The sequence below is a fragment of the Talaromyces stipitatus genome, genomic scaffold (genome assembly GCF_000003125.1).
Source record: "Talaromyces stipitatus ATCC 10500 scf_1105507295555 genomic scaffold, whole genome shotgun sequence".
Lineage (NCBI taxonomy): Eukaryota > Fungi > Ascomycota > Eurotiomycetes > Eurotiales > Trichocomaceae > Talaromyces > Talaromyces stipitatus.
This window is the reverse complement of record NW_002990116.1, coordinates 2,871,199-2,895,082: the sequence shown is the minus strand read 5'-3', so window position 1 is coordinate 2,895,082 and position 23,884 is coordinate 2,871,199. Positions and strand designations below refer to the sequence as shown.

The 23,884-nt window shown below is 46.6% G+C and overlaps 11 protein-coding genes across 12 annotated transcripts, besides 3 other annotated features; 7 read left to right on the top strand and 4 right to left on the bottom strand.

Moving 5' to 3' along the window:
* Window positions 1–186: 186 nt before the first annotated feature.
* On the bottom strand, window positions 187–1,527 carry TSTA_121710 (40S ribosomal protein S1). Its single transcript, XM_002482379.1, has 5 exons — window positions 1,464–1,527; window positions 1,316–1,400; window positions 1,239–1,264; window positions 667–1,168; window positions 187–608 (listed from the first exon to the last, which is right to left on the bottom strand). The coding sequence occupies exons 1-5, from the start codon at window positions 1,475–1,477 to the stop codon at window positions 465–467; spliced, it is 771 nt and encodes a 256-aa protein (XP_002482424.1). The 5' UTR covers window positions 1,478–1,527; the 3' UTR covers window positions 187–464.
* A 243-nt stretch (window positions 1,528–1,770) lies between these two features.
* TSTA_121700 (uncharacterized protein) lies at window positions 1,771–2,645 on the top strand. Its single transcript, XM_002482378.1, has 4 exons — window positions 1,771–1,803; window positions 1,856–1,900; window positions 1,970–2,108; window positions 2,163–2,645. The coding sequence occupies exons 1-4, from the start codon at window positions 1,801–1,803 to the stop codon at window positions 2,327–2,329; spliced, it is 354 nt and encodes a 117-aa protein (XP_002482423.1). The 5' UTR covers window positions 1,771–1,800; the 3' UTR covers window positions 2,330–2,645.
* TSTA_121690 (cytosine deaminase-uracil phosphoribosyltransferase fusion protein) lies at window positions 2,163–3,451 on the bottom strand. 2 transcript variants are annotated; one of them, XM_002482376.1, is made up of 3 exons: window positions 3,199–3,451; window positions 2,615–3,145; window positions 2,163–2,560 (listed from the first exon to the last, which is right to left on the bottom strand). In XM_002482376.1, the coding sequence occupies exons 1-3, from the start codon at window positions 3,357–3,359 to the stop codon at window positions 2,509–2,511; spliced, it is 744 nt and encodes a 247-aa protein (XP_002482421.1). In that variant the 5' UTR covers window positions 3,360–3,451; the 3' UTR covers window positions 2,163–2,508. The 2 variants fall into 2 exon arrangements, with proteins under 2 accessions (XP_002482421.1, XP_002482422.1); XM_002482377.1 differs by having other exon boundaries at window positions 2,615–3,451.
* A 675-nt stretch (window positions 3,452–4,126) lies between these two features.
* On the top strand, window positions 4,127–6,548 carry TSTA_121680 (uncharacterized protein; the record flags this gene model as incomplete). The annotated part of the gene is made up of 3 exons (XM_002482375.1): window positions 4,127–4,478; window positions 4,529–6,216; window positions 6,273–6,548. 3 exons carry the CDS (start codon window positions 4,127–4,129, stop codon window positions 6,546–6,548), a joined length of 2,316 nt encoding a protein of 771 aa, XP_002482420.1.
* Window positions 6,549–7,086: 538 nt separating this feature from the next.
* On the top strand, window positions 7,087–7,853 carry TSTA_121670 (Rheb small monomeric GTPase RhbA; the record flags this gene model as incomplete). Its single annotated transcript, XM_002482374.1, has 4 exons — window positions 7,087–7,141; window positions 7,235–7,374; window positions 7,434–7,562; window positions 7,614–7,853. The coding sequence occupies 4 exons, from the start codon at window positions 7,087–7,089 to the stop codon at window positions 7,851–7,853; spliced, it is 564 nt and encodes a 187-aa protein (XP_002482419.1).
* Window positions 7,147–7,167: a sequence feature (AT_rich).
* Window positions 7,854–8,385: 532 nt separating the features above from the next.
* On the top strand, window positions 8,386–10,144 carry TSTA_121660 (seryl-tRNA synthetase; the record flags this gene model as incomplete). Its single annotated transcript, XM_002482373.1, has 7 exons — window positions 8,386–8,518; window positions 8,575–8,645; window positions 8,703–8,864; window positions 8,927–9,348; window positions 9,413–9,503; window positions 9,553–9,918; window positions 9,986–10,144. The coding sequence occupies 7 exons, from the start codon at window positions 8,386–8,388 to the stop codon at window positions 10,142–10,144; spliced, it is 1,404 nt and encodes a 467-aa protein (XP_002482418.1).
* A 295-nt stretch (window positions 10,145–10,439) lies between these two features.
* Window positions 10,440–12,216, top strand: TSTA_121650 (D-3-phosphoglycerate dehydrogenase; the record flags this gene model as incomplete). Its single annotated transcript, XM_002482372.1, has 7 exons — window positions 10,440–10,768; window positions 10,829–11,136; window positions 11,196–11,785; window positions 11,843–11,885; window positions 11,935–11,993; window positions 12,046–12,127; window positions 12,188–12,216. 7 exons carry the CDS (start codon window positions 10,440–10,442, stop codon window positions 12,214–12,216), a joined length of 1,440 nt encoding a protein of 479 aa, XP_002482417.1.
* A 415-nt stretch (window positions 12,217–12,631) lies between these two features.
* Window positions 12,632–14,704, bottom strand: TSTA_121640 (cyclin-dependent protein kinase Sgv1, putative; the record flags this gene model as incomplete). Its single annotated transcript, XM_002482371.1, has 9 exons — window positions 12,632–12,994; window positions 13,059–13,392; window positions 13,461–13,655; window positions 13,715–13,928; window positions 13,976–14,003; window positions 14,064–14,218; window positions 14,272–14,368; window positions 14,430–14,511; window positions 14,571–14,704. 9 exons carry the CDS (start codon window positions 14,702–14,704, stop codon window positions 12,632–12,634), a joined length of 1,602 nt encoding a protein of 533 aa, XP_002482416.1.
* Window positions 12,809–12,846: a microsatellite.
* Window positions 14,705–15,108: 404 nt separating the features above from the next.
* Window positions 15,109–15,772, top strand: TSTA_121630 (uncharacterized protein). Its single transcript, XM_002482370.1, has 3 exons — window positions 15,109–15,155; window positions 15,221–15,316; window positions 15,384–15,772. Exons 2-3 carry the CDS (start codon window positions 15,227–15,229, stop codon window positions 15,447–15,449), a joined length of 156 nt encoding a protein of 51 aa, XP_002482415.1. The 5' UTR covers window positions 15,109–15,155; window positions 15,221–15,226; the 3' UTR covers window positions 15,450–15,772.
* Window positions 15,773–15,809: 37 nt separating this feature from the next.
* TSTA_121620 (P-type ATPase, putative) lies at window positions 15,810–21,018 on the bottom strand (the record flags this gene model as incomplete). The annotated part of the gene is made up of 21 exons (XM_002482369.1): window positions 20,765–21,018; window positions 20,669–20,708; window positions 20,076–20,612; window positions 19,666–20,016; window positions 19,482–19,616; window positions 19,362–19,428; window positions 19,176–19,307; window positions 18,774–19,126; window positions 18,575–18,720; window positions 18,417–18,524; window positions 18,052–18,358; window positions 17,832–17,985; window positions 17,441–17,770; window positions 17,309–17,394; window positions 17,117–17,251; window positions 16,829–17,061; window positions 16,650–16,773; window positions 16,554–16,599; window positions 16,349–16,499; window positions 16,150–16,298; window positions 15,810–16,096 (listed from the first exon to the last, which is right to left on the bottom strand). The coding sequence occupies exons 1-21, from the start codon at window positions 20,836–20,838 to the stop codon at window positions 15,810–15,812; spliced, it is 3,945 nt and encodes a 1,314-aa protein (XP_002482414.1). The 5' UTR covers window positions 20,839–21,018.
* Window positions 21,019–21,611: 593 nt separating this feature from the next.
* On the top strand, window positions 21,612–23,731 carry TSTA_121610 (nucleosome assembly protein Nap1, putative). Its single transcript, XM_002482368.1, has 5 exons — window positions 21,612–21,757; window positions 21,859–21,938; window positions 22,003–22,725; window positions 22,789–23,117; window positions 23,189–23,731. Exons 1-5 carry the CDS (start codon window positions 21,711–21,713, stop codon window positions 23,237–23,239), a joined length of 1,230 nt encoding a protein of 409 aa, XP_002482413.1. The 5' UTR covers window positions 21,612–21,710; the 3' UTR covers window positions 23,240–23,731.
* Window positions 23,042–23,104: a microsatellite.
* Window positions 23,732–23,884: the final 153 nt, after the last annotated feature.

Below are 23,884 nucleotides of genomic sequence, written 5' to 3'. Positions count from 1 at the left end.
TACAGTGGAAGTGTCTGTCATTACTAGGTGCCAGAGCTAAGACGTTAGCTGCACCGCGACAATATCCGTCGCGTATATGCCTCCTGGTTGTCGAAAGTACCTAGGTACAAGTTAACAGACGTGGCGAGGCTCCCTCATAGCAATTACGACTTATCTGATACAACGTCTGATAGAAAGGGACCAAGAGTAATCGTAGAACTCATAGATGAATACCTAGTAACTGACATAGACCACACTGGAATACCTCAATAAACCCTATGTGCTCCGTTCTGGGAATGACTCAAACCGTTGTCTAAACTACCAGGTATTGTTTTCATTAAAAACGCAACAAAAGAAAACAAGAGATATGAAGAAAGAATTCGGAGGGGGAACCGTCATGACATTTTTGGACAAGTATTTTATGAAAAAAAAATCCCTTTTTTGAATAAACGTTTGATTTTGATGCTAGAAAATGTGAGACTAAATCAAACACTCTCCAAGACGGTTTCCTTGAATTCCCGCTCCACCTTGTGGCCCTGGTCATCGGTTGTGGATTCACCGTGCAAGTTCAAAAGGGCACCGAGGTCGAACTTGGGCGACTTGAGGAGCTTGACCTTGCGGATGTGAACCTGAATGATGTTAGTTGATCGCTCAAAATACTGCAACTCATCAAATGGCGAAACTCACGTTCTGGAGAGGGTAGATGCCCTGGGTGGACTTCTCAATCTCCCGTCCAATAACTTCGGGGATGAGCTTGGTTGTGAGCTGGGACAAGGTGCAGCTGGCGGCTTCACGCTGGATGATCTCAGTCATCTTCTTGCGGATAGCACGGATCTGAGAAGAACGAGCATATGTGGTCTTCTTGATCTGGTTGGGGCGTCTCTTGGTGAAAGCAATGGCGAAAAGACGGAGGAGGTAGTCATCGGTGGTCTTGACGGTCACATTGGCCTCGATCAAGGATTGCCACTTGCGCACGAGGGAGCGGAGCTTGTCGGATGTGAAGTCCAAGCCGTGGAAGTTGGTGAGGCAGTTCTTGCCCTGGACTTCGTCGACACGGAGCTTGACCTTGCGAAAAGCGTGGTCTTCATCGTTTTGCAGATCGGCGAGCGAGACCTCGAAGATACGGCCCTTCAAGGAGTCGTTGGCGTTCTTCAAACCAGTGGTTCGGTTGACGAGGGTTTTTCCAACACTTTAATTCAAGTCAGTTCTGTGTGCGTCTTTTGCAGATGGATTTTCGAAGTCAACGGGGGCAGCCATACTCTCGGATCTGGAAAGTGGAAGGAGCCTATTTCACCATTAGCATTTAATTCTCATGCGTAGTGAAAAGATATCATACCTTGACGGAGTATTCATCCTTGCGAGAGAAGGGATCCACGGTCCTCTTCTTCAAGCCCTTCTTGCCCTTCGACAACCGCTTGTTCCTGAGAAAAGAAAATAAATGTTAATTCGTGTTCTGGAAATAGTCGAACAATCGATAGTCTTACTTTCCAACAGCCATGATTGCGATGAGACAGAATTGGGTGATCGCTCGCTATCACGGATGGATTCAGTTGGTGAGGCTTGAGATAAAACCTCTCTGAAAAACATCCCACAATCTGCGCTAAGCGAGGTTTGCTTCGAGACGGGGCTCCGCCCTAAGCCCGCGGTCACGTGATACATTCTTGGCAGTAGCAGTCTAGCCACGAGTATACTAGCTTACTTTGTATTCTCTGACCAATCACGAGACTTGACTGCCTTCAATCGTCATTCACCTAGGTAAATCTTACCTGCAACTGTCTGATTCTTAACGTCAGCGCAACGAACACCACGACACTCCACGCCATGGTAGGTTATTTCTATTATCGCAAACAACACGCAATATCTAAGTTTCAACCAGGGCAAGCGAAAGAAGTCGAGTCGAGGTCCTCAGGGCCCAAAGAAGGTGCGCAGCCATTCAAAAGTCAAGAATATTGTCGACATCGGACTAACATCGGACTAACATCGACTACAGAGAGAACCTCTCGCGACAACCTTCGCATGCCTATTTTGCAACCATGAGAACTCAATTACTGTTAAGCTAGACAAGAAACTAGGTGTGGGGAACCTATCCTGCAAGGTCTGTGGTCAGAGATTTCAGACTGGTATAAACTGTGAGTGGACCTGCGAGCGACTCGGATTCGAGGCAGGAGACTGAACATTGCCAGATCTTTCCGCCGCTGTTGATGTATATTCGGACTGGGTAGACGCTTGCGATGCAGTCGCAAAATCCAAAGCCAATACGTACGACGCTTCGGGATCACAAGCCGTCTATTCGCGCGGTTCGGCAGGCCCTGACGCAGATTTAGAGGATCCTGTGCACGACGATCTGTAATCGACGCTATCTTTTTTTTTATCAATTTGTTCTGTCTCGGTATGGGAGGGAGTCGGCGTTTGATCTTTACATATTCGACGTATCTTTATTCATATAAGGATGCTATAACGTGGAAGTGAATTCATTCTCTTAAAAAAAACTCCAAGTGTCATTCCAGAAAAGCATGCAATTCTATCCCGTTACAGGGTATAATATCTGTCGCCAAAGTCACCAAGGCCGGGCGTGATATATCTGCGTAGAAACCATGGTTAGCATAAAATTTGGAGAGATGGAGTATGGGCATACTTCTTCTCGTCCAGTCCCTGGTCAATGAAAGCTGTTACCACTCTCAATTTAGGGAAACGCTCAGCAAAATCCGCCACACCCACAGGGCTGGCAATCAGGTTCAAGAACAGGATACGCTCCTCCGGCACTCCTCTTGATTTGAGCACTTCCACAGCCATCGTGGCTGAGCCACCCGTAGCAAACATCGGATCGAGCAAGAGCACCCATCTCTGCGCAATATCTGCGGGAAGCTTATCGTAGAACAATTTCGGCTGGCAAGTCTCCTCATCTCTCTGAATCAAGATCTTGCCGATACGGACGGATCGACAGCAATCCCGCAAACCTTGTTCCATAGCCTCTCCAGCTCTCATTATAGAAACACCGCATATCTTTCCTTGAAACTTGACGCCCAGGTATGACCGCCCAACTGGTGTTGTTACAGTGTGTTCCACGACGGGAAGATGGTTCAGGCCTTCCTCGACCAAAAGACGAATGATACGATTCGAGTAGAAGATAAAGTCGGCGCGCGGGGTGTTTTGGTCTCTTATCATACTATTCCTTCTCGTTAGCACAGTCGAGCGGTATGCATCTGGCGCGAACCGTACGTTAAGAGAGCGATCAATTGCGGAGTCTGTGGAAGCACGTGGACATTCTCGAAGGACACTTCCTTAGAGACAGTGGCCGTAGGTTTTTCGCCTTCGGGTCTGTAGAATGGACCGACGCCCTGCGCTGGTGAAGGTACGTTTTCGTTTCGTGCTGCGGCCATAGTTGACTTCTGAATGAGTGGTTTGTGGGTGGGACGAGGTGAACCTGTCGAGGTGATTAACAGCGGAGAAGAAGCGGTAGGATGCCGCCGCCGCCCAACAACTTCTTTGGACGACGTCTTCTTTTGATATGCCTCAGAAATAAGGCACGTTTCGATTGTTAATCAGCTCGTTATCTTATCGTTCTATCTGCGAGGTATCTCAACCGGTGATTGAATTACGCAATCACTGATCAGCAGATATTCCCAAATTATGACTAGACTGTGCCAATTCCATAGCTGACATTTTTCATTATGAGCCTAAATATCTATACTGATCTTTCGACACCTTGCACCATGTCGTGGGCAGCAAACCATTCAAAGGCTTTGTGCAGACAGAAACTCAATCCCGAGCTCTGATTGGCCGAGCGAAGTCGAGCCTCCATGACTTCATGATCCACTGAACGGCAGGCGTATCCTCCTCACCTTCTCAATGCGGTCCCATGTCGAACGTCAAGTTCTCGACTTCTTGAGGGTATCTACCATAAATATCTTTAGGCGCATTGAATGGTGCTATGTGCAATAACTGAAGGGTGTATGAACCTGCTGGAAAGCCGAGACGAATCTTCATCGACATCCCACCCTAGATAGACGGCGCCTGGTATGGCGCGGCGACACAGACTGCACCTCGTTCTTCGCGACGGATATTTTACGGTTTGAGACATTCTAATCAACAGCAACGCGCGCTTCAGGAAGCTCAGTCAATAGTCTCGACGTCAGCTCCGCACAAGATGGACTGGACTTTACCTGATCGACCTCGCAGGCTCGTGACCTACGGCAAGAACGCGCGGAGTCGAACGGCACGATCGCAGGCTTCGCAATTCTCGAAAGAACAAAACAGCAATGACTTGACAGCGCGACGCTCCGGGATCACCCCTCCACCCCGCAGTTTACGAGAGTCGGCAATTGAAGACACTGCGCATGCCAAATCACCCAGCCAGGATGGCCGATCGAGCGTCAGGTCACCAAAACGACGCAAACTTACACCGGTAGACGATGATGATGATGAAGTCGATCTAATCGTGGTAAGCCCGCGACCGCAAACCCGGCGCGGCCCTGCCGCAAAACCCACATATACGCGCAGTAAGTGATCGAATTATGGCCCCTGACAATCGTACTTATTTTTTTATTAGAAGATGTGCTACGTCGCTCTGTCTCAGATCTACCGAATAATTCTCATTTAGCAAGAAGCATAGACTCTAGGCTCAGTATATCGCCAGATCGTTCCTCCGACCGCCCTGTCACGTCGAGTGCCCGCTCTATAACACGCACCCAAGCCGATCTAGGGATAACTCCATTGCGGAGACGTCTGGTTGATGCATTAGGCTTTGAGAATGTGCAGGAAGGCAGTTCAGGAGCGTCCGATAGTGAACATGAATCATCGCAACAACAAGGAATCGATATCTTCAAATCCAGAGAAACAACGCCCGTAGCTGGTGATTTTCAAACCTCGTATAACACTGATAGTCAAACCTCCTCCAAGTGGAGCCAGAGGACTCAAGAAATAATTGAGGCATCACCGCAGTCAGGCAGCCCAAGAGTTACCTACGCCCGCCAGCGATCTTTTCTTCGCAACATTGACATCCATGGCAATTCTAGTGGGGATCCTGCAGAAGACTTCTCGGCCAGTCTACTATCAATGCCATTACACCCTGTCGCGAAAGATGACACTGAGACCAGCCAAACCGAGAGTTCAGGAACAATCAGCAGTATCCACGAACTAAGAAGAGCAGGGGTGAATGCTCGTTTTCAAGGGCTTGTCGACTCTATCTTGGAAGACATCGAGGATCGCTCTTCATCTTCTTCTGTCCGACGAAGCGGCTTGGTTCAGCTGTGTGAGAAATTACTCGATGATAAGTTTGCGCCACGATTTGTGGAAATTGGAGGCTTCGAACGCTTAACGAAGTGCATGTCGCCTCGAGCTGACTTAATTTTGGCTTTGCTTTCTGTGTATGCGTGTGCGCTGGTACTTCGGTTAAATCACCTTCCCTCCACAGTCTGGACGAGTGCTTGGTCAAAACTTATCATATTGGCACCTACTCTGCTACCGGTGGACGATAGCGTCACCAAGCTTGTTTCACAGCGTCGTTATTCCCTCTCCAGGGTGAATCAGGCCTCTATACGGGACATTGCGTCTCAGTTTGTTCGAGTTTCAGGTTTGGATGAACAGGAGTCCTCTAAGTTATCGCCGTGCCACTTGTTGCTACGCTGCTTGTATTTGACTGTCCGCAAAGTGCGGGAAAAAGATATCGCAGGGACGATACCAGGGGAAGTTGTTTCTCAATTGGTCGAGATTCTGTTGGAGCTCACGCAAAAGGCAACTGATCGTGACACTTCGGAAAACTTTGTTCTTATCGAAAGCATCATCACTATTTTGGAGATATATACAACGACTTCGGATATCACAGGACAGGCACAGCAGGATGTTTTGCTACCGCTTACCAAGTCAAGCCATCTATTATCATCCTTGAGCCGTAAAAGCGACCCTCAGGACATTCAGCTTTTGACGCTACTTCTCAGACTCATCTTGAATATTACCAATGCTAGTTTCAGTCTTTGCGAGAATTTTGCGACACCAGAGGTCATACACGGGTTGACTGTCATTGTTTTATCGAACTACGACACGGCTTCGCGCGATTTCGTCATCGACGAGAAGAAGGACTCGCTTGATATTGTTATTTTGGCACTGGGCGCCTTGATCAACTTGACGGAAGTTAGCGAAGCTGCGAGACAGAATATCCTCAACCAGGAGGAAGATTCTCAATCGCTATTCGAGCAACTTCTCTCGATATTCACCCGGGGTCTGGATAGTGTGTCCGAGGTATGTAGCCTATATCCGTCATCGATAGCATAAGCTGACAGAATTGCGTGCAACAGGCTGATTCGGTGGTTCAAACACACTCGAATGTTGCATTCGGATACCTTTCCATACTCCTGTGCACCCTGTGTCTCGAACGAGAAGCATATGCCACTCTCAAGAGCGCCATGAAGGGGACCGGGTTAGCGAGACTGTTGGCGACGGTCGAAGAGTTCCTGCACTACCATCGCAAGGTTGACGAAGAGCTCCAGCAGTCGCAGTCGGTCAAGGAATTCACCGTCCGTCTGCAGCGAATTCTGAATCAGATCCGCGCGATCAGCACTTGCGTGACTTGAGTGGTTGACGTCATCGTTATATACGCTGTCTCTGCACAGTATCTATGTTTCTGTATGTCTTGATAAGAGAAGATGGCTGCTGGGTGCCAATTCATAGTCCATAGACATGAGCCCGTTCATGAGTAATGAATAATATGTTAATGAGTTTACGAAATATAATCATCAGGGTTGATGGCCAGGACGGTAAGGCAAACACTCCGGTATCCACCGGTCCGGTCCAGTCCAGACCTTTTAGAGCGGTCAATAAATATCTCAAGGAATTTAGAGCAAGACATCGCTTACGTCTCTTCTATCTTATCTATAACTGACTCGAGCGTGATATAATTCCATCTTTTGAACCCTGGCCATCGGACCTGTGTGCGCGCGCGCTATGATCTTTCCTCCTCCGAGCTGCTGAGAAATAACCCATCCATCCCTGCGCCGACGAAGCTACAAACAGAGGCCGCGGGAATATCACTCAATCAAGGGCGACTCTCGCTACGCTCAAGCCTTGCGCTGCTAAGCCCAGAAATACGTCAGACAGGAAAAAGAAAACACAATGCCTGCTCCTCCGAAACAACGAAAGATTGCTATAGTCGGCAGTCGTTCCGTCGGTAAGTTAATATATATAATAATATATGTGGTATACATATTATAACAATGTGAAATACCACGCTAATTTTGGAATCAACTCATCTTTTTACCAGGCAAATCATCTCTCACGGTGCGATTTGTGGACCATCATTTTGTGGAAAGTTATTATCCTACGATTGAGAATACATTCAGCCGCATTATCAAGCACAAGGGTCAGGATTATGCGACGGAGATTGTTGATACTGCAGGCCAGGTATGTCGGAGCTTACTATCAATTTGTTTGCGCTTTTTACTGACTTGTCTTTTTCTCAGGATGAATATAGTATTTTGAACTCGAAGCATTTCATCGGTATCCATGGCTATATTATTGTATACTCGGTGGCATCGCGCCAATCCTTTGATATGGTGACCGTTATCCGGGATAAGATCCTGAATCATCTGGTACGACTTTTTCTTTTCAAATGCCACTTTCAATACTAACCCTCTGAATAGGGCGCAGATTGGGTCCCCCTGGTAATCGTCGGAAACAAGAGTGATCTCAACGCCGACCAACGACAAGTCCAACTAGAGGAAGGCCGCCAACTAGCGCAACAGTTCAACTGCGGTTTCACAGAGGCCAGTGCCCGTCTCGACTATAACGTGGCCAAGGCATTCGATCTGATGATTGGTGAGATTGAGAAGTCGCAGAATCCTTCTCAGCCGACGGGGGACAGTAAGTGTGTTGTTATGTGAGTTGGGAATTGCTTCAGGAGGATATTTGTATATGGAATTGCGCAGAGTCGCATCTGCAGCTACTTTACGTACTTGATATGCCGTTGATGAGGTTCGTTCGGTTTATGGTATGATGTTTGCTTGCTTTTTTCTGCTCGGTTATATATTGCTTGTTGTGATTGCATGCTTGGGATTTGACTATGATCATCACTAATTATAAGACTGTTCGCATCACTTGCTCGTTCTGTGATAAACATAACCCAAGGCTGGCTTCATCATGAATACTCCTGGTTGCTCATGTACGGTGATCTGAACTCGTGCTTTGCTTGACTGGAGGTTGTACGACGCAGTAAAGCTAAGAAGATAGATGCATCTGATATCAGTACGATAACTTATCAGTCTACATGTAACATTACCATACAGTACCGTCCGTAACTTTGATCCCCGCCCCCTCTAATTTTTGATTTTATTTTACCACCACCAGACTGACAACCCCACGCTGTCAGAACAACAAACCGAATATTCCAAAACATCCTCTCCTCCTCAATTCACCATGTTGGACGTTAATGACTTTGTCGCCGACCGTGGTGGTGACATCAACAAAATCAGGGAGAGCCAGCGTCGTCGATATGCGCCTGAGAGTGTGGTGGATGAAGTTCTGGAGCTGTTTGAAGCTGCCCGACGAGGTATGTTAATTTCTAAATGCATTTGAAATCCAGGTAACTGATATAAGTGTTTATAGCCAGATACGAAACTACGCAGATAAGTTCCAAAATCAACGCGGTGCAGAAGGAGATTGGTCAGAAGAAAAAGGTTCGTAGTTATATGCCCTGAATGAGCCAGGAATGATTTTCTTACGGTCAACATCAGAACAAGGAGGACGCCTCCGAACTCTTGAAACAAAAAGCAGATCTCGAAAAGGAAAAAAAAGAATCCGAAGAAAATGCACTCGCAAAGGAGAAAGAGCGTGACAGGAAGATTAAGACTATTGGGAATTACGTTCATGACTCAGTTCCTATTAGCGACAACGAGGTAGGCTTCCCATTACTATCTAGTCAGGGGATACCCCGCCCTGATATCATGGTATCATCTAGGATAACAACGTCGTTGAGCGGGTCTGGGCACCAGAAAACGTTGTGGTCGAGAAGCGCGACTGTCTTTCGCATCACGAGGTCCTTACCCGGCTGGATGGCTACGATCCGGAACGGGGAGTGAAAATCGTCGGTCATCGTGGTTATTGCTTGACTGGATACGGGCTTTTTCTGAACCTTGCGCTCGTCAACTACGGTCTCGAGTTTCTCTTCAACAAAGGGTACAAGCCCAATCAGCCACCCCAGTTTATGCTGAAAGATGCCATGGCCAAGACTGCTCAACTAGAGCAGTTCGATGAGGAGTTATACAAGGTTTCCGAGAGTGAGGATAAAGAAACGGACAAGTATCTCATTGCCACTTCCGAGCAGCCCTTGTCTGCCCTGCACAGCGAGGAGTGGCTCATTGACTCGGATCTCCCAGTGAAGTAAGTTATTTTTATCTTCAACGTACAGTGGTCATTTCGGAGGGCATGTCTGACTGGAGTCCAGATATGCAGGTTACAGTACTTGTTATCGTAAAGAGGCAGGATCTCACGGAAAAGATGCTTGGGGGATCTTCCGTGTCCATCAATTTGAAAAGGTAATTGCTCCCTGCATCGTGTCTGTATGCAGCTGCTCATAGTCAACAGATTGAACAATTCGTCTTGACCAAGCCCGACAAATCATGGGAAGCGTTCGACGAGATGATTGCAACCTCCGAGGAGTTCTACAAGTCACTTGGTCTTCCCTACCAAGTGGTCTCGATTGTTTCCGGTGCATTGAACAACGCAGCCGCGAAGAAATATGACCTCGAAGCCTGGTTCCCCTTCCAGGGTGAATACAAGGAACTCGTTTCCTGCTCAAACTGCACTGACTACCAAACACGAGAATTAGAGATTCGTTACGGTGCTAAGAAAGCTGATGCGAAGAAGTCCTACGTTCACGCTCTGAATGCTACTCTGTGCGCAACCGAGCGGACACTTTGCTGTATCTTGGAGAATTATCAGACTGAGGATGTAAGTAACCATTTCATACCACCAGATTCCCTCTTGTACCGGGCTAACATTTTCCAACTTCAAACAGGGTATCAATGTTCCTGCACCTCTGCAAAAATACATCCCCGGAGCTCCCACATTCCTTCCTTATACTCGCGAGCTACCAAAGGACACAACTTCGGCTAAGAAGGGCAAGGGAGGCGACGTAGCAGGCGCAGCGAAACAACTCAAGGATCTCAAAGTCTGATGTTTTGGTACATCTGTAGCTGATAGTCAACCCAATATCCAAGCAATGCACAAGAATAATGTGTGTATATGAGTCACATGGTGTAATTGACGGTGGAAATCAGTTGACATAAGAAAGAAAAAAAAAGTTCTCCGGTGCCCGAAAACGGAGCTGGAGGTGGGGGAAAGGTCCGTTGACTCACTCTCTCCAGACTGTGGCAATCCTTTAATTATTTCTCTTCTGTCTGTATTTTTTTGTATTTCAACAATCAATTGATTATCCCATCATTGCATTAAACAACCAGAACAGATCCATCATGTCGTCTGCAAGAGATATCAAAGTACCCCAGGAAGAACTAGCCCACCGAGTGTCCCGCAGTCTCGGTCTATCAACTTCTCCCGCAGCACCAATCACTTCGACGGCCTCCAGTTTTGGCTTCTCAGCTGCTGTGGGCAGCACCCCTGCGTCTGTCGCTGCTGCTGCCCGTGCTGCAAAGCACTTGAAACCCTTTGCAACCGAAGATATCAAGATTTTGCTGTTGGAAAATGTCAATCAAACAGGTCGCGACATTCTCGCTGCTCAAGGATACCAGGTGGAATTCTTGAAGACGTCGTTACCGGAAGACCAGCTCATTGAAAAGATCAGGTAAGATTGAAAGGAGAGTACATTTGCTTGATGTTGTACAGATACTAATTGTTTCTGCAGGGATGTCCACGTTATTGGCATTCGCTCAAAAACCAAACTCACCGCACGAGTCCTCAAAGAAGCAAAGAACCTGATTGTCATCGGCTGTTTTTGCATTGGAACGAACCAAGTGGACCTAAAGTTCGCTGCTGATAATGGAATTGCTGTCTTCAACTCACCCTTCAGCAATTCACGCAGTGTTGCGGAATTGGTTATTGCTGAGATTGTCGTCCTCGCCCGGCAGCTTGGTGACCGCTCAAATGAAATGCACAATGGTACCTGGAACAAGGTTAGCAATAAGTGCTGGGAAGTGCGTGGTAAAACTCTCGGTATGCTACTCTAAAGTGGTCCGATTCCATTGTCATACGGTATCTGATGGCTGCTTTAGGAATCATCGGATACGGTCATATTGGTTCACAGCTGTCCGTATTGGCTGAAGCAATGGGTATGAACGTCATTTACTATGATGTCGTGAACTTGATGGCTATGGGAACAGCTCGACAAGTCCCCACACTCGAAGATCTCCTCCGTGAAGCCGATTTCGTCACTCTCCATGTTCCCGAACTGCCCGAGACCCAGAACATGATGGGCCCGAAACAATTCGATCAGATGAAAGAAGGAAGCTACCTAATCAACGCAAGCCGCGGAAGTGTGGTAGACATTCCTGCATTGATTGAGGCATCACGCGCTGGCAAGATCGCTGGCGCCGCTCTCGATGTGTATCCAAATGAGCCCAGTGGAAACGGCGATTACTTCCACAACGACCTCAACACCTGGGCGAATGATCTCCGCACTCTGAAGAATATCATCCTTACCCCTCACATTGGTGGAAGTACCGAAGAAGCTCAGAGCGCCATTGGTATTGAAGTTGGCCAAGCTTTGGTCAAATATGTCAACGAAGGCTCGACTCTCGGTGCGGTTAACTTACCAGAAGTCAATCTGCGTTCGTTGACCATTGATGAGCCTGATCATGCCCGAGTATGTCGACCTGCTTTTTGTCCACAATTGTTAATGAGACTAACTGTCCATTCGCAGGTCATTTATATTCACCAGAACGTACCCGGTGTGCTCCGAAAAGGTATCTCCCCTTCCATTCCTTACGCACACGGTATCTAACGTAGCTCCAGTCAACGAGATTCTCGGCGATCACAACGTCGACAAACAGATGACTGATAGCAGGGACGACGTAAGTCTAACTTCAAGCTAACGTGAACCTCCATGATATTGACTCTACTTAGGTTGCCTACCTGATGGCTGATATCAGCAATGTCGACACACAAACCATCAAAGACCTCTATGCGAAATTGGAAAGCCTTTCATGTGAGTTTCTTCGCACCACCTTCCCGTCAATAGTCTTGCTGACTGACGTTTCCACTGCAGCTCGTATCATGACACGTATTCTCTATTAGACAATAATAGATCCAAGATGCCCGTTACGACATCGAACTAGACATTTCAACATGGGCTGGCGTTGTGGGGATGATTATATAATTTGTTTTTTTTTTGGAAAGGTAAAAAGTACTGACGTTTCGATAAAAAAAGGGGAAGCGAGAAGCAGTCATATTCAACGGGACTGCTAGAAAAAGAATGTGTCTATTTGGTTTTATTTTACTATTATATCCCTCAACGGTTGTTTTTGTTCTATATTCAATACTTGAAAATGGATTAGTTTCTCTCACCAGGTGAGCTGCTCGAAAACCTCACTAAAGATTATTTGTTCATTAAATTATCATTATATTGTTTCTATAATTATTCAAGATAAAAATACATTAGAGCTTTTTTCTCTCTCGCTTCTCTGCCCAGAAAGAGACCCTAGCCCATAATTCATCTACGGTATAAATGGTAACTATCTTCACGGCTTCTATCTCTCATCGGCGGACTTTGACTTCGTCTTCGGGCATTGCTGGGATTATTATTTCGGTTACCGTATCGGCTATTCTCCGGCCCGCCGAGACCAGGACCAGCACCGGTACCATCGAAGTGATGATGGCCGTTTCGGTGGTTGTTGTTGTTGTTGTTGCTATTGCTGTTGTTATCGTATCTGGGTACGTATGTATCGAGTCGTCCTCCGTCGCCACGGCCCGTGTTGGACCATCCGTCCTTTCGGCGGTCAGGGGGACGGTTGTCATTTTTACGATTTGGCCATCCTGGCTGTGAGACTGGGGATGGTTTGGGTGGTAGTCCGTCCTGCGGTATGTTAGATTCGAAATACGCGGAAGTCAAAGCCAACAACAAATAAGGATGAACATACATCAGGAACACGACGGAAACCCGAGGATGGACCACCGCGTGATATACCGGCGGGAACCCGACTGCTCTGTCCAGTTGCGGCACGAGCACCTGTTCCAGTCGACCAGTCGCTCTCCCCTGCTGCTGCATTAGGGGGAGCAGGGGGCTTGGGTTTTTGTCGATATTGTCGACGGTCGAGTTCATGTGAGTCTTCGAATTGGGGTAGATCGCCTGGGCGAGCAGGGAGTGGCGGGCTGGTAAAGTAAGGATGCTTTAAGGCATCCACGGCCGTTATCCTTTTTCGCCAGTCAAGTTTCAAAAACTCGCTCAGAAGGGATATCATCAGAGGCCCTTGACTATCAATACAAGGCAAATCAGTACCAAATTTAAGATGAGTCGGTATGCTGGTATATTGGTTTCCTACTCTTTGAAGACCTGGCTCAGATTCCCAGGCTTGTTTCCAAAATCTTTGATACCATCACACCCAGGAAGTGAAGAATAGCCTGGCATAGTCTCCTCTGTCGGAGAGCCAACAAGCGCGAAGATCAATTGTGCTTGATTGAGATCGCTATTGCCTGCAAGGATCGGACGTCCTCTGAACATTTCGCCAAAGACACATCTGGACAGTGAAGCCATTAGTTGTGAACCACAATAGTTCCGGAAGGGACTCCATCTTACCCAACACCCCACATATCAATCGCCGTCGTATAGCGGCGCAGCTGCAGAAGCAGTTCCGGAGGCCTATACCACCTTGTAACTACCAATGGTGTGTAATCTCTCTTCGCCTCGCCGCCGCCTTTTCCAGGCTCCGGGGGCTTTTCGTCGTAGGGTCGCGCGAGTCCAAAGTCGGCAATCTGAAGGATACCTTTGTTGCTGATAAGAAGGTTTGCAGCTTTTACAAGTTAGAAACCGTGCTTGCGGATAGCTGACAAAACAGACCTTTCATGTCTCTGTGCAGGATTCCATTCTGTCATCAATAATCGATCAGTTAACCTGGCCACGCTAACAAGATGGACGTATGACATACATCATGTAAGTAGCGAACCCCTTCTAGTAATTGCAGCATATAGCACTTGATTTGCGCCTCTGTGAAATGGACATTTGGATTCTCGAGAAGCCCGGACAGGTCGTGTTCCTGATAGTACATAACCATGTACATACTAGGCTTCTTCCGTCCTTCCCCTATATAATTTGTTGGCTGAGTTCAAGTAAGACGCGGTAGTTGTGTCAAGCACCTTTACTCTTTTCCACTGCCATCTCAGGCAATTGTAACACGTTTGGATGTGAAAGCATCTTCAACAGTTTGATCTCTCGTAATGCGGTAATAGGGAACTGAGTTCAAAATCGATCAGCCCACTACTCATGCAATCTTCACATCCGGAATCAAACTCACGCCATCCTTCTGATTATGCATAAGAATCTTCTTCAGAGCCACAATGGTGCCATCTTTCTTCGATCGAGCCTTGTAAACCTCTCTTCATGACGCCACGTTAGCTATGCGCTAATTCGAATGTATACACAATAACCCACTAACCCGAATGTGCCTTCACCTAGTTTCCCCAGGAATTCGAAATCGCGTATGTTCGAGCATCCACGGAAACGAGGTTGGCCGTCCTCATACCGCTCTAGGGACGGCCGCTGAGATGATGGAGACGATTCTGAGGCCATTTTCGTGCATGAAGGTATGTCGATTTGATTCTCGATCGGCAAATAATCTGTCGCTAGCGAGAAGGAGAGTGCGCAGGAGTTTGTGGCTCAGTCCAAGCTAAAAGATGTTGAGGAAGCGGAAATGTCATGTAACCAAAACGGAGTTCATTCTGCCTGGTGAACAATGGGAAAGGTGTTATTGAAAGGAAGTGCGGATAAAGAGCTCATCCACAGGTACACAGTTAGTCTGCTAAATAATAAAACCGAGCATTATTCCCGGCATTGATCGAGATGCTGATGTGATAATATAATGAATGAATACAATCAAGGTTAGCTTCGACAGATAAGATTAAGAGCTCCACCGCCGAATCACGTGACTCCACCTACGGAACATCGAGACATCATCCATTTGGACTACCATCTCCATCTTCAAACACAATAACAAGATTTCGATTGGCGTCCCAGACCACAAGTGAGTTCAATCCGCACATGTGATTTTATATATCTGTTTGGTATCATTCTTACTGGTATTAACAGGCAGCCATGTCTGGCAAACACCCAATCCACGTTCATCCGGCCCGGCCTCTATACCGATTTGCTGCAACCGCATTGGGAGCTAGCATGTGGTTTTTCGTGAGTGCAATCCCCTGCATATTTTATGTCAGACTGCGACAATTGATGTACTAAGTGTTCGCTATAGTTGATGTATCGCGCAAAGAAAGACGGTCCGGCTCTCCTCGGCTGGAAACATCCTTGGGACCACTGATTTATCGTCTTGGAACGATACTCCCGCCGCATCCTTCGCCAACTCAGGAAAAGATAATGGACACTACGATTTAGGTATTTAGTCGTCCGGATCGTTTACAATGGCAAGGATACAAAGTCAAATAGCCTTCTGACTGGTTGGGACCCTTTTTCCCAGTCTCGGTATGATGTCCGGAGGGAGAAAATTACGGATTTATAGATTTGTACATTTATTGCTGGGAATTCACGAATTTTTCAAGGCTTCCAAGTACATTTGATGTCTATATACTGTAGATTTTTACATATCGATTCTAGCTAAGAAAGGCCATCGGCACCCGTAACAAATGATGATACATAACAGCACAATCATAATGCTTCCATCTCACGATCTCATACGTTCCAACAGGACTTTATATTGACGGCGGTTTTTCTCTTGCTTTGGCCGGATTAGAGAGATCGTACGACCTATAATCCGAGCCAAAGAAGGGAAAACGTAGTTCTCCGCAACCCACGACGCAGCGAAACTGCATATTGCGAGTATCACAAGGAACAACTCAAAGTTCCAAGGAATCGGCGTCAATTGCATTACACGCATGACGATTTGTGAAGTCTCGCTTAACATATAGGTTGAAAGTGCCAGTGTCAAAAACAGCGTTACCAGGAAGGGAGCTAGACGTGTATCAGCGAGGCAGATTCAAGATGCCAGATACGGAAGTACTAACTGTTCTTGTAAATTTGTTGTCTAAATGGTGGTCCTACGCTCAGGACGACACTGGATAGTATATACTGGTAACATGAAATAAGGAATAGCGACGTGTTTTCCGAGTTTTCGACGTTGGTATCATCGACATCGACCTTCGGAGGGATGTACCTATCAAACGTGTAAGTAGGCATGTAGGTTAACTGACAAATGTAACATACCAAGGTCTGGTCCTAACAGTTTCAACGACCACCAACTGTGTCAGCACCGCTAGTACGATCTGACCGATCAAAGGTGTCAAGACCTTTCGCGAGACGAGATCGGCCGTTGGCCGTTTCCGAGATAATATTGGGAACGGATCGTTCCATCCCACTGAAGAAGAGGTCAGCTAAGATTCTCATGACTGGTGTATTCTCTCGAACTTACTAAATATGGCGATTGGTAAGATAAGGGCCAAGTCAATATACAGGTACTTCCTGATTGTTAGCCACAGTTGTCATTGCTGAGGATTGAAGAACCAACCTGAAAGTCCCCCAAATTAGAGGCGGACGTATACAAAAAGCTAACCGACGTAAACTGAATAGCGGAATAGAGACTCATATATTTGAAGCAGCAAAAGCTTGTGACCAATGCAGCACGGCCCTCCCTGGGTTACAGTCAGAAATGAAATCATGAAATCATGACGGCTAGGCATCACTCACTTTATCAATCTCGGGACGCAGGAAATGTCGAATATGCGGCTCGTAAAAGGGGCAGCAACTGAAGCTTCAGCATCTGATAATGATATACCGACATCCGCTGCTTTGAGCGCGCCGCAGTCATTAGCACCGTCGCCGCAGAATCCGCAGCAGTAATTTAAGGATTGAAGCTTCTCAACAAGCTCATGTTTTTCATCAGGGGACATTCGAGCAAAGACTTGACCCTTGACCAAGACCTATTGTTTGTTAGTCGAACCATGATCTCACTTCGAACCTCTTATGAATACTCACCCTTTTCAGCAGGTCTTCAGTACCGTATTCGATGAGCCAGCGGAAAATGTCTCCACTAACTGCTAACGAATACGAATTTGCATTAAGCTTGTTTAGAGGTATGGAGACATCATGTGTTGCGGGGTCCCACACAGGCTATTATTTCCTTTTAAGTATGTAGACATGAGTTGATCTCAAAGATAATAAACTCACCATAAGAGTCTTCTCATCAAGCTTTGCAGCTGGGTCGTCGACACTTTCCCATGTCAATGAAGCATTTGGGTCAAGATGATGAGCGCCTATACATGTTAGACATATTTCCTGGATGGCAATCTATGGACTTACTATCAAGATGAGGAACGAAGCACGGCGAGTCTCGATCTATGAGGCCACATTCCCGTGCAACACTAATGGCAGTGAGAATATTATCTCCCGTGCACATAACAGTACGTATTCCAGCTTCCCTCAACTCGGTAATTACGGGGGTAGTTGTATCCTTCAACTTGTTTTCAAAGACGATGAAACCGAGAAAGTTCAATCCGGATTCTGCCTGCTCTCTGGAAATTTTCTGAATCTTCCTCCAGCTTAAGTTGGGATTGTACTTTGCCGCACAAGCAATGACACGGTATCCCCCGTGGGTATAATGACTCAACAGATCATCGAAATCAGGCGGTACTAATGGAATTATACATTAGGATTGTCCCACGGCGGGAAAGTCAAGATTAATTATACTTACGAGTATCGGCATGGCAGATCTCCTTCATACACTCAGGCGCACCTTTGACAAAAACACTGGCACCATTTTCACCGAACTGACGTACAATCACGCTAGTACGTCGAAGCTGTGAGACGAACTCGAATGAGCGTAGAACGCCAAGTTCTAGAGGGATCTAGACGAAGAATGAGCACACACTCCGCTCCATATTGCCCAAAATGTAAAGGAAAGAGAATCGAACCTGATCCTTTTGAAAGTCCGCACTTCCAGTTGGCGGTCTTGCCACTGACGGTATGATAGTATCACCGTTGCCATTTACTTGCTGCTCAATCTGGGTATTTCCACCTTCTTCAAATGTCCACCCTGTGAACTCAAACATCTTGATGTCTAACGGATCACCGAGAAGCTCTTCATCAACCACTCGAAGAGAATGACAAGTAGCCATTGTACAGATGATGTCTCGGCATTTGTCATAATCCATATTGGAGCCTCCCTGAGAACGGGACGCCGATACCATATCGTTCGGGTCGGAGAACATGTCACTGAAACTATAGTCATAGTCAATTAGGAGTTATATGGGCTTGGAAAGGACAGCATGATATTTACCTCCTGTCTTGATTAACAGCCCGGATACCAAGCACATCCAGTCCATCCTCGGTTAATGTACCTGTTTTGTCAAAACAGACAACGTCTAGCTTACCCCCGACATTTACCCTAACTTCGTTAGCCAGAATCGTATAGCAACTAAGCTGATGCTAGCATACCTTTGAGGGCTGATACAGTATATTTGCTGCTTTTTCAACCTCGACAGAGCAAAATTCGTTCCAATAGTCAAAGTTGCGGGAAGAGCCGGGGGTACGACGATCGTGATGAGATCCAGAGCCCTGACCACAACAGTGTGCCAAGGGAGCTGTAAAAATTAGATAATGCTGAGGATAATAATCTTAGATCCGTTTAACTTACCCCGAGTCTAACAAAGTTCACAAAGGACGCCGTAAACCCTAACATTGCAATTACGCCCATCACAGAGATATACCGGAACGAGTCTCGATAGAACTTGAATCCAGAAGGTTTGGGGAAAAGCATTGAACGAACAAGGGAGCCTTTTGTTGTAGAGAACCCGGTGCGTAATGCAATACCGAGAGCAACGGCTTCCACATCATCGTCAGCTTGACGAGGCCGTCTCGCTCGAATAATTTTTGTGCCGTAGAAAAGGAAACTTTTAGCCACTGCTGGGTGAATCGAGGGGGCTTTCAAGTCAAGATAATCGAGAACATCCTCTATAACGGGTAACTTGGATACAGGAACGGATTCACCTTGAAGTCTCGTCAGAAAAGTCTTTGTGCGTTGATTGAGAGTACATACCTGTAAGCATGCTCTCGTTGATTATGCAGTCACCAGACAACAGCAAGCAATCACACGGCACTTGGCTAAGGGATGGATCTGAAACTTCGAACACATCACCGGGAACCAAATCTACAGATGAAACAGTTCGCCCTGGTGAGATTATCAGCCACGTGCTCCTATTTAGAAATGGCAAACTAGACCTACAAAATCCGTTTCGTAAAACTCGCACATTGCATTCGAAATGGGAAACCTCTTTGAGGCGTACCATTGTCTAGTCCGAATTAATCTTCAAGATGAGAACAGTATTGATAGAAGTATACTTACCGAGCGCGTTTCAATTATGGTTGCAGTAATACTGAATATGGAGATGAGAAAAATGCAGACAGCATAGTAGTAATATTGATCCATGGACCACAAGGTCAAGCTCGCAATCTGGAAGATATAGAAAGGATGAAGCACCTATGGTCTTGGGTCAGTAGTAGTCCCGTTAATAGAGGGGAAGTCGTACCTCGTCCACAAGAAGTTGAGAAGTGGACTTTTGTTGCACGTCGATCAGATTCTGGCCAAAGACAAGTTCCCTATTGTCTCTCTCGTCGGCATCCAAACCTGACCGCATGAGTTTGGTGCTGGTCCATGAAGGATCTTTCCAGCCACTGACGGATTGGAACGTATCATCCACCGGGTTGTACACGAATCGTAGATACCTGTACTCTAATAGCCTAAGATGTGTCAAGATTGGATCATTATCTTCGTCGTTATCCAAGCGGATCCCGAGTGATGCTACATCAATGACAGTAGAAAGAGGAGACCCATATGCTTGTTTGGATATCTCGTGAATATTGAATTGTCCGTATTGATCCTACGATATGCATGTTAGCCGTAACCGCACTGGGCGACTGCCCCGTGATATCGACAAACCTCAGTCGCAACCCATCGACAATTCTTGAGTGGTGCAGGAGTTCCTATTAACCGTAGGCGCCATTTCGGTATCCAACGAAGGACTAGGTACCCCAAACCCAAAGACATCACGCATAGAAAGATGTATAGTGCGAAGCCGTAAGTGTTGGTACAGAATCCTGTGATCACCGCCGTCAAGTCTTCCGTGGCAATGTAAATCTTCTGGCTGATGCGACTAGAGACCTTTTTTCGGTTCAAAAGCGACTGCGCTGATTCGTGTCTATCGAGAAGCGGATGTTCGACAGACGCGTGAGATTCAGTAGATCGCCGGTGGCGCTTTCCGAAAGAAACCACGGACTCCATGCCATCGCGGTCATTGAACAGAATCCCGTCCTCCAGATCACTTTCATGTATCACCGCTTCCTCGACGTCTTGTCCTACGTCTTCTTCGTCTTCGGTAAGGTATGTGAAACTCACCGTTGAGTCATGGCGCGGGCGTCGATGAGCAAAGGACGCAATACTCGATGGTACACTCTCGGACATAGGTCCGGAGAATACCTTTGAAAGTTATTAGCTTGGGGAAGCGTATCTCATGAGGCAAGAAAATATCTTACCTCGTCATGCGCCATTTCCACCTCGGATGCGATGCTAATACTGATGCCTCCGTTCAGTGGCCTTTCATGTCAAGACTGTCCGGGATTGGAACAAACCTGCTTCTCATGGACTCCCTTCTGTAGGCATTTGAGGCCACCCAGGACCCGTTACTTGGGCCTTGCCGGGACATTGTGCTGCGGGGAGCTTTGAGATATCGGTTTGCTCCAAGTATCTAGACTTGGGAGAAATTCAGATCCGCTCGAGGATGGAAGCACATGACGTGATATATCTGTTCCCCCGTGACAACATCTAGCACGTTAAATGTTGACTCGTGGAGAATATCTCAAGCTGAGGGCCTTTTTTATTGATTGAATTTGCGGTTACGTCGATCGAGGTGGGCGAGATAGCGTCCCATTCCTTATCATGTCCTGTATTTTTGGTATGTATTGTACGAAACCATTCCGAATGATCGTAAGTATTCGACCAGGGCGGTCTGAGTATATATACAGCAGTAGTCGAGGCATATCGCTCTTAATGTAGTTGTTGCTTGCTTGTAGGATAGAGAAGGTATAGGGCACAATGATATACTAATTTGAAAACCTCGATCATCTTTTTTCAAAGTCAGCTTATCAAACTCGCACAACTCGCCGTACTATATGGATGTGTAACTTACCAGGAATATTACAGACATGTACGGTATTAGATTTCATAACAATTGAGTCCTTATTCCACCTATCATTCTATACTTTATAGTATATTTTATACAAGCATAAAGTAACTACCTTAATTCTTAAGACTCTAATTTTCTTACAAATCACACATCTCGCTCGTTGTGCCAGCAACAGCAAAGTGTAAGCGTAATACGGAAATTCTCAACAAGCGCCAAGCCGTGGACCAAAAAGACGCTAAGCTTCCCACCAAGCCAGCCCAGCGCGCTCTCAGTCTCTTCACCTCCAAAACTCTGGACAGAATCTTTTTTTTTAACCTCTCCCTCCTCACCAACCTACCGACCCTGTCCAGATTCCACCGTGTTTCTCATCGCGTTCTTACTTGATTTCCATCATGTCAGAACCTATCAGAAATAAAAAGGCTGATTTCCCAGTCGCTCCGTGCGTAACCACCCTTTCTACCCCTCATTAAAGCATACATCCATCCATCACCTATCTTCAGCTGGATAGACGCCAGCTAACAGCTTTTCTCGCAACTCTAGGACACCACAGAATACGCCTGCTACTAACGCCCCAATTTCTTCTCATGCCCAGCAACCCGGCGTAGCCAGCATCTCTGAAGGTATGCTCTGTTGTTTTGCTTTGATTTTTGCCACAATTCAACTAACAGGCTTATTTTTCATCAGAAAATCTCGATCATGCCGCCGCCGCAAGTTTGTTTGCAAAGAACCCAGCCCTGGTCTCGATGATCCAGGGCAGGCTGGGCTCTCTTATCGGGCGCTCCTCGGGCTATATCGAATCGTTGCCCTTGCCAGTCCGCCGTCGTGTTGCCGGTCTCAAGGGCATCCAGAAAGACCACGCTAAGCTTGAAGCCGAATTTCAGGAGGAAGTACTACAGTTGGAAAAGAAATATCTCCAAAAATTCACTCCCTTATATCAGAGACGTTCCCAGATTGTGAATGGTGCTGCAGAGCCTACCGAAGAGGAAGTCGAAGCTGGCGAAGCTGAGTTAGCTGATGACGAGGAGGAGACCAAGAAAGAGACTGAGGAGAAGACCGAAGCTTCAGCCGAGGAATCCAATGTGGCCGGTATCCCAGAGTTCTGGCTTTCTGCCATGAAGAACCAAGTTTCTCTGGTCGAGATGATCACCGAGAGAGACGAGGAGGCTCTCAAACACCTTACCGACATTCGCATGGAATATTTGGACCGCCCCGGATTCCGTCTTATTTTTGAGTTCTCCGAAAACGAGTTCTTCACTAATAAAACCATCACCAAGACATATTACTACCAGGAGGAAAGTGGATACGGTGGTGACTTCATCTACGACCATGCCGAGGGTGACAAGATCGATTGGAAAGCAGACAAGAACCTTACTGTTCGTGTAGAAAGCAAGAAGCAGCGAAACAGGAGTAAGTCACTCGCAAATTGATAATTTATATGCATTGCTCTAATCTACGTTTGCTTGAATATAGGCACAAAACAGACCCGTGTGGTTAAAGTCACAGTGCCTACAGAATCTTTCTTCAACTTCTTCTCTCCACCTAAGCCCCCTGCCGATGAAGATGACGCCACCAGTGATATTGAGGAACGACTGGAGCTCGACTACCAACTCGGTGAAGATATCAAGGAGAAGTTGATTCCCCGTGCCATTGACTGGTTCACTGGTGAGGCTCTTCAATTTGAGGAACTTGGAGAGGAAATGGATGACGAAGGAGAGTTTGAGTTCGACGACGAGGACGATGAAGATGATGAAGATGATGATCGACGGTCCGATAACGGTGACGAGGAGTCTGACGAGGAGGTATGTTGCGTTGCAATCAGCCACCACCTTTTTACACGTATTGGCGCTGTTTTACTAATTAACCCTGACAGGATGGAACCTCGAAGCCCAAAAAGGAAGCTGCAGAGTGCAAAACGAGCTGAAGTTCCTGTAACTTATGAACTTCAATGTCCTTGGGTTGTTGTTTGACATCGTCCAAGGAAGTTTATCCAGTTTTTGTCATGACGATTTCCCCCCGTGCACCTCAGCCAAAGCATAATACATATAATACCTGCTCATCTTCAACCCAAGCTCGCTTCTGTCAATAGAAAAAATACCGGAGCGCTTTATCGACAGGGACGCCTCCTAGAGAAAGGAAGGCCGCATCATTTCTTCGGAAACCATCAGGTGATCGATCAGAATCGGCGGAGTTAGGGTGATTTCGTTTTCATCTCATCATTTTCTTTTCCTCCCCCGTGTTTTTCTTAATCCTTTGTGTGTTGTTACCTAGTCATACACTTTTCACACTTTTAAAATGGCTCATAATCAAGTTACATCTTTGGACCGCAAGCTATACATTAACGTAATGGACCTGCGAGACGAGGGATGAACTCGCCATGCGCCCGACTATTGCTCCAAATAATATTCAGTTTACTCGTCATTTATTTTTCCGGGATTTCTAGACATACTAGGCAACGTGATCGATCAAGGATACTTCTCCTGTAGAAACCAGTCAGTCGTATAAATGTTTCTTCCAGGCAAGCGTTTTATCTTACATTGAGATCAAAGAAATCGGGCCTGAACGAAGG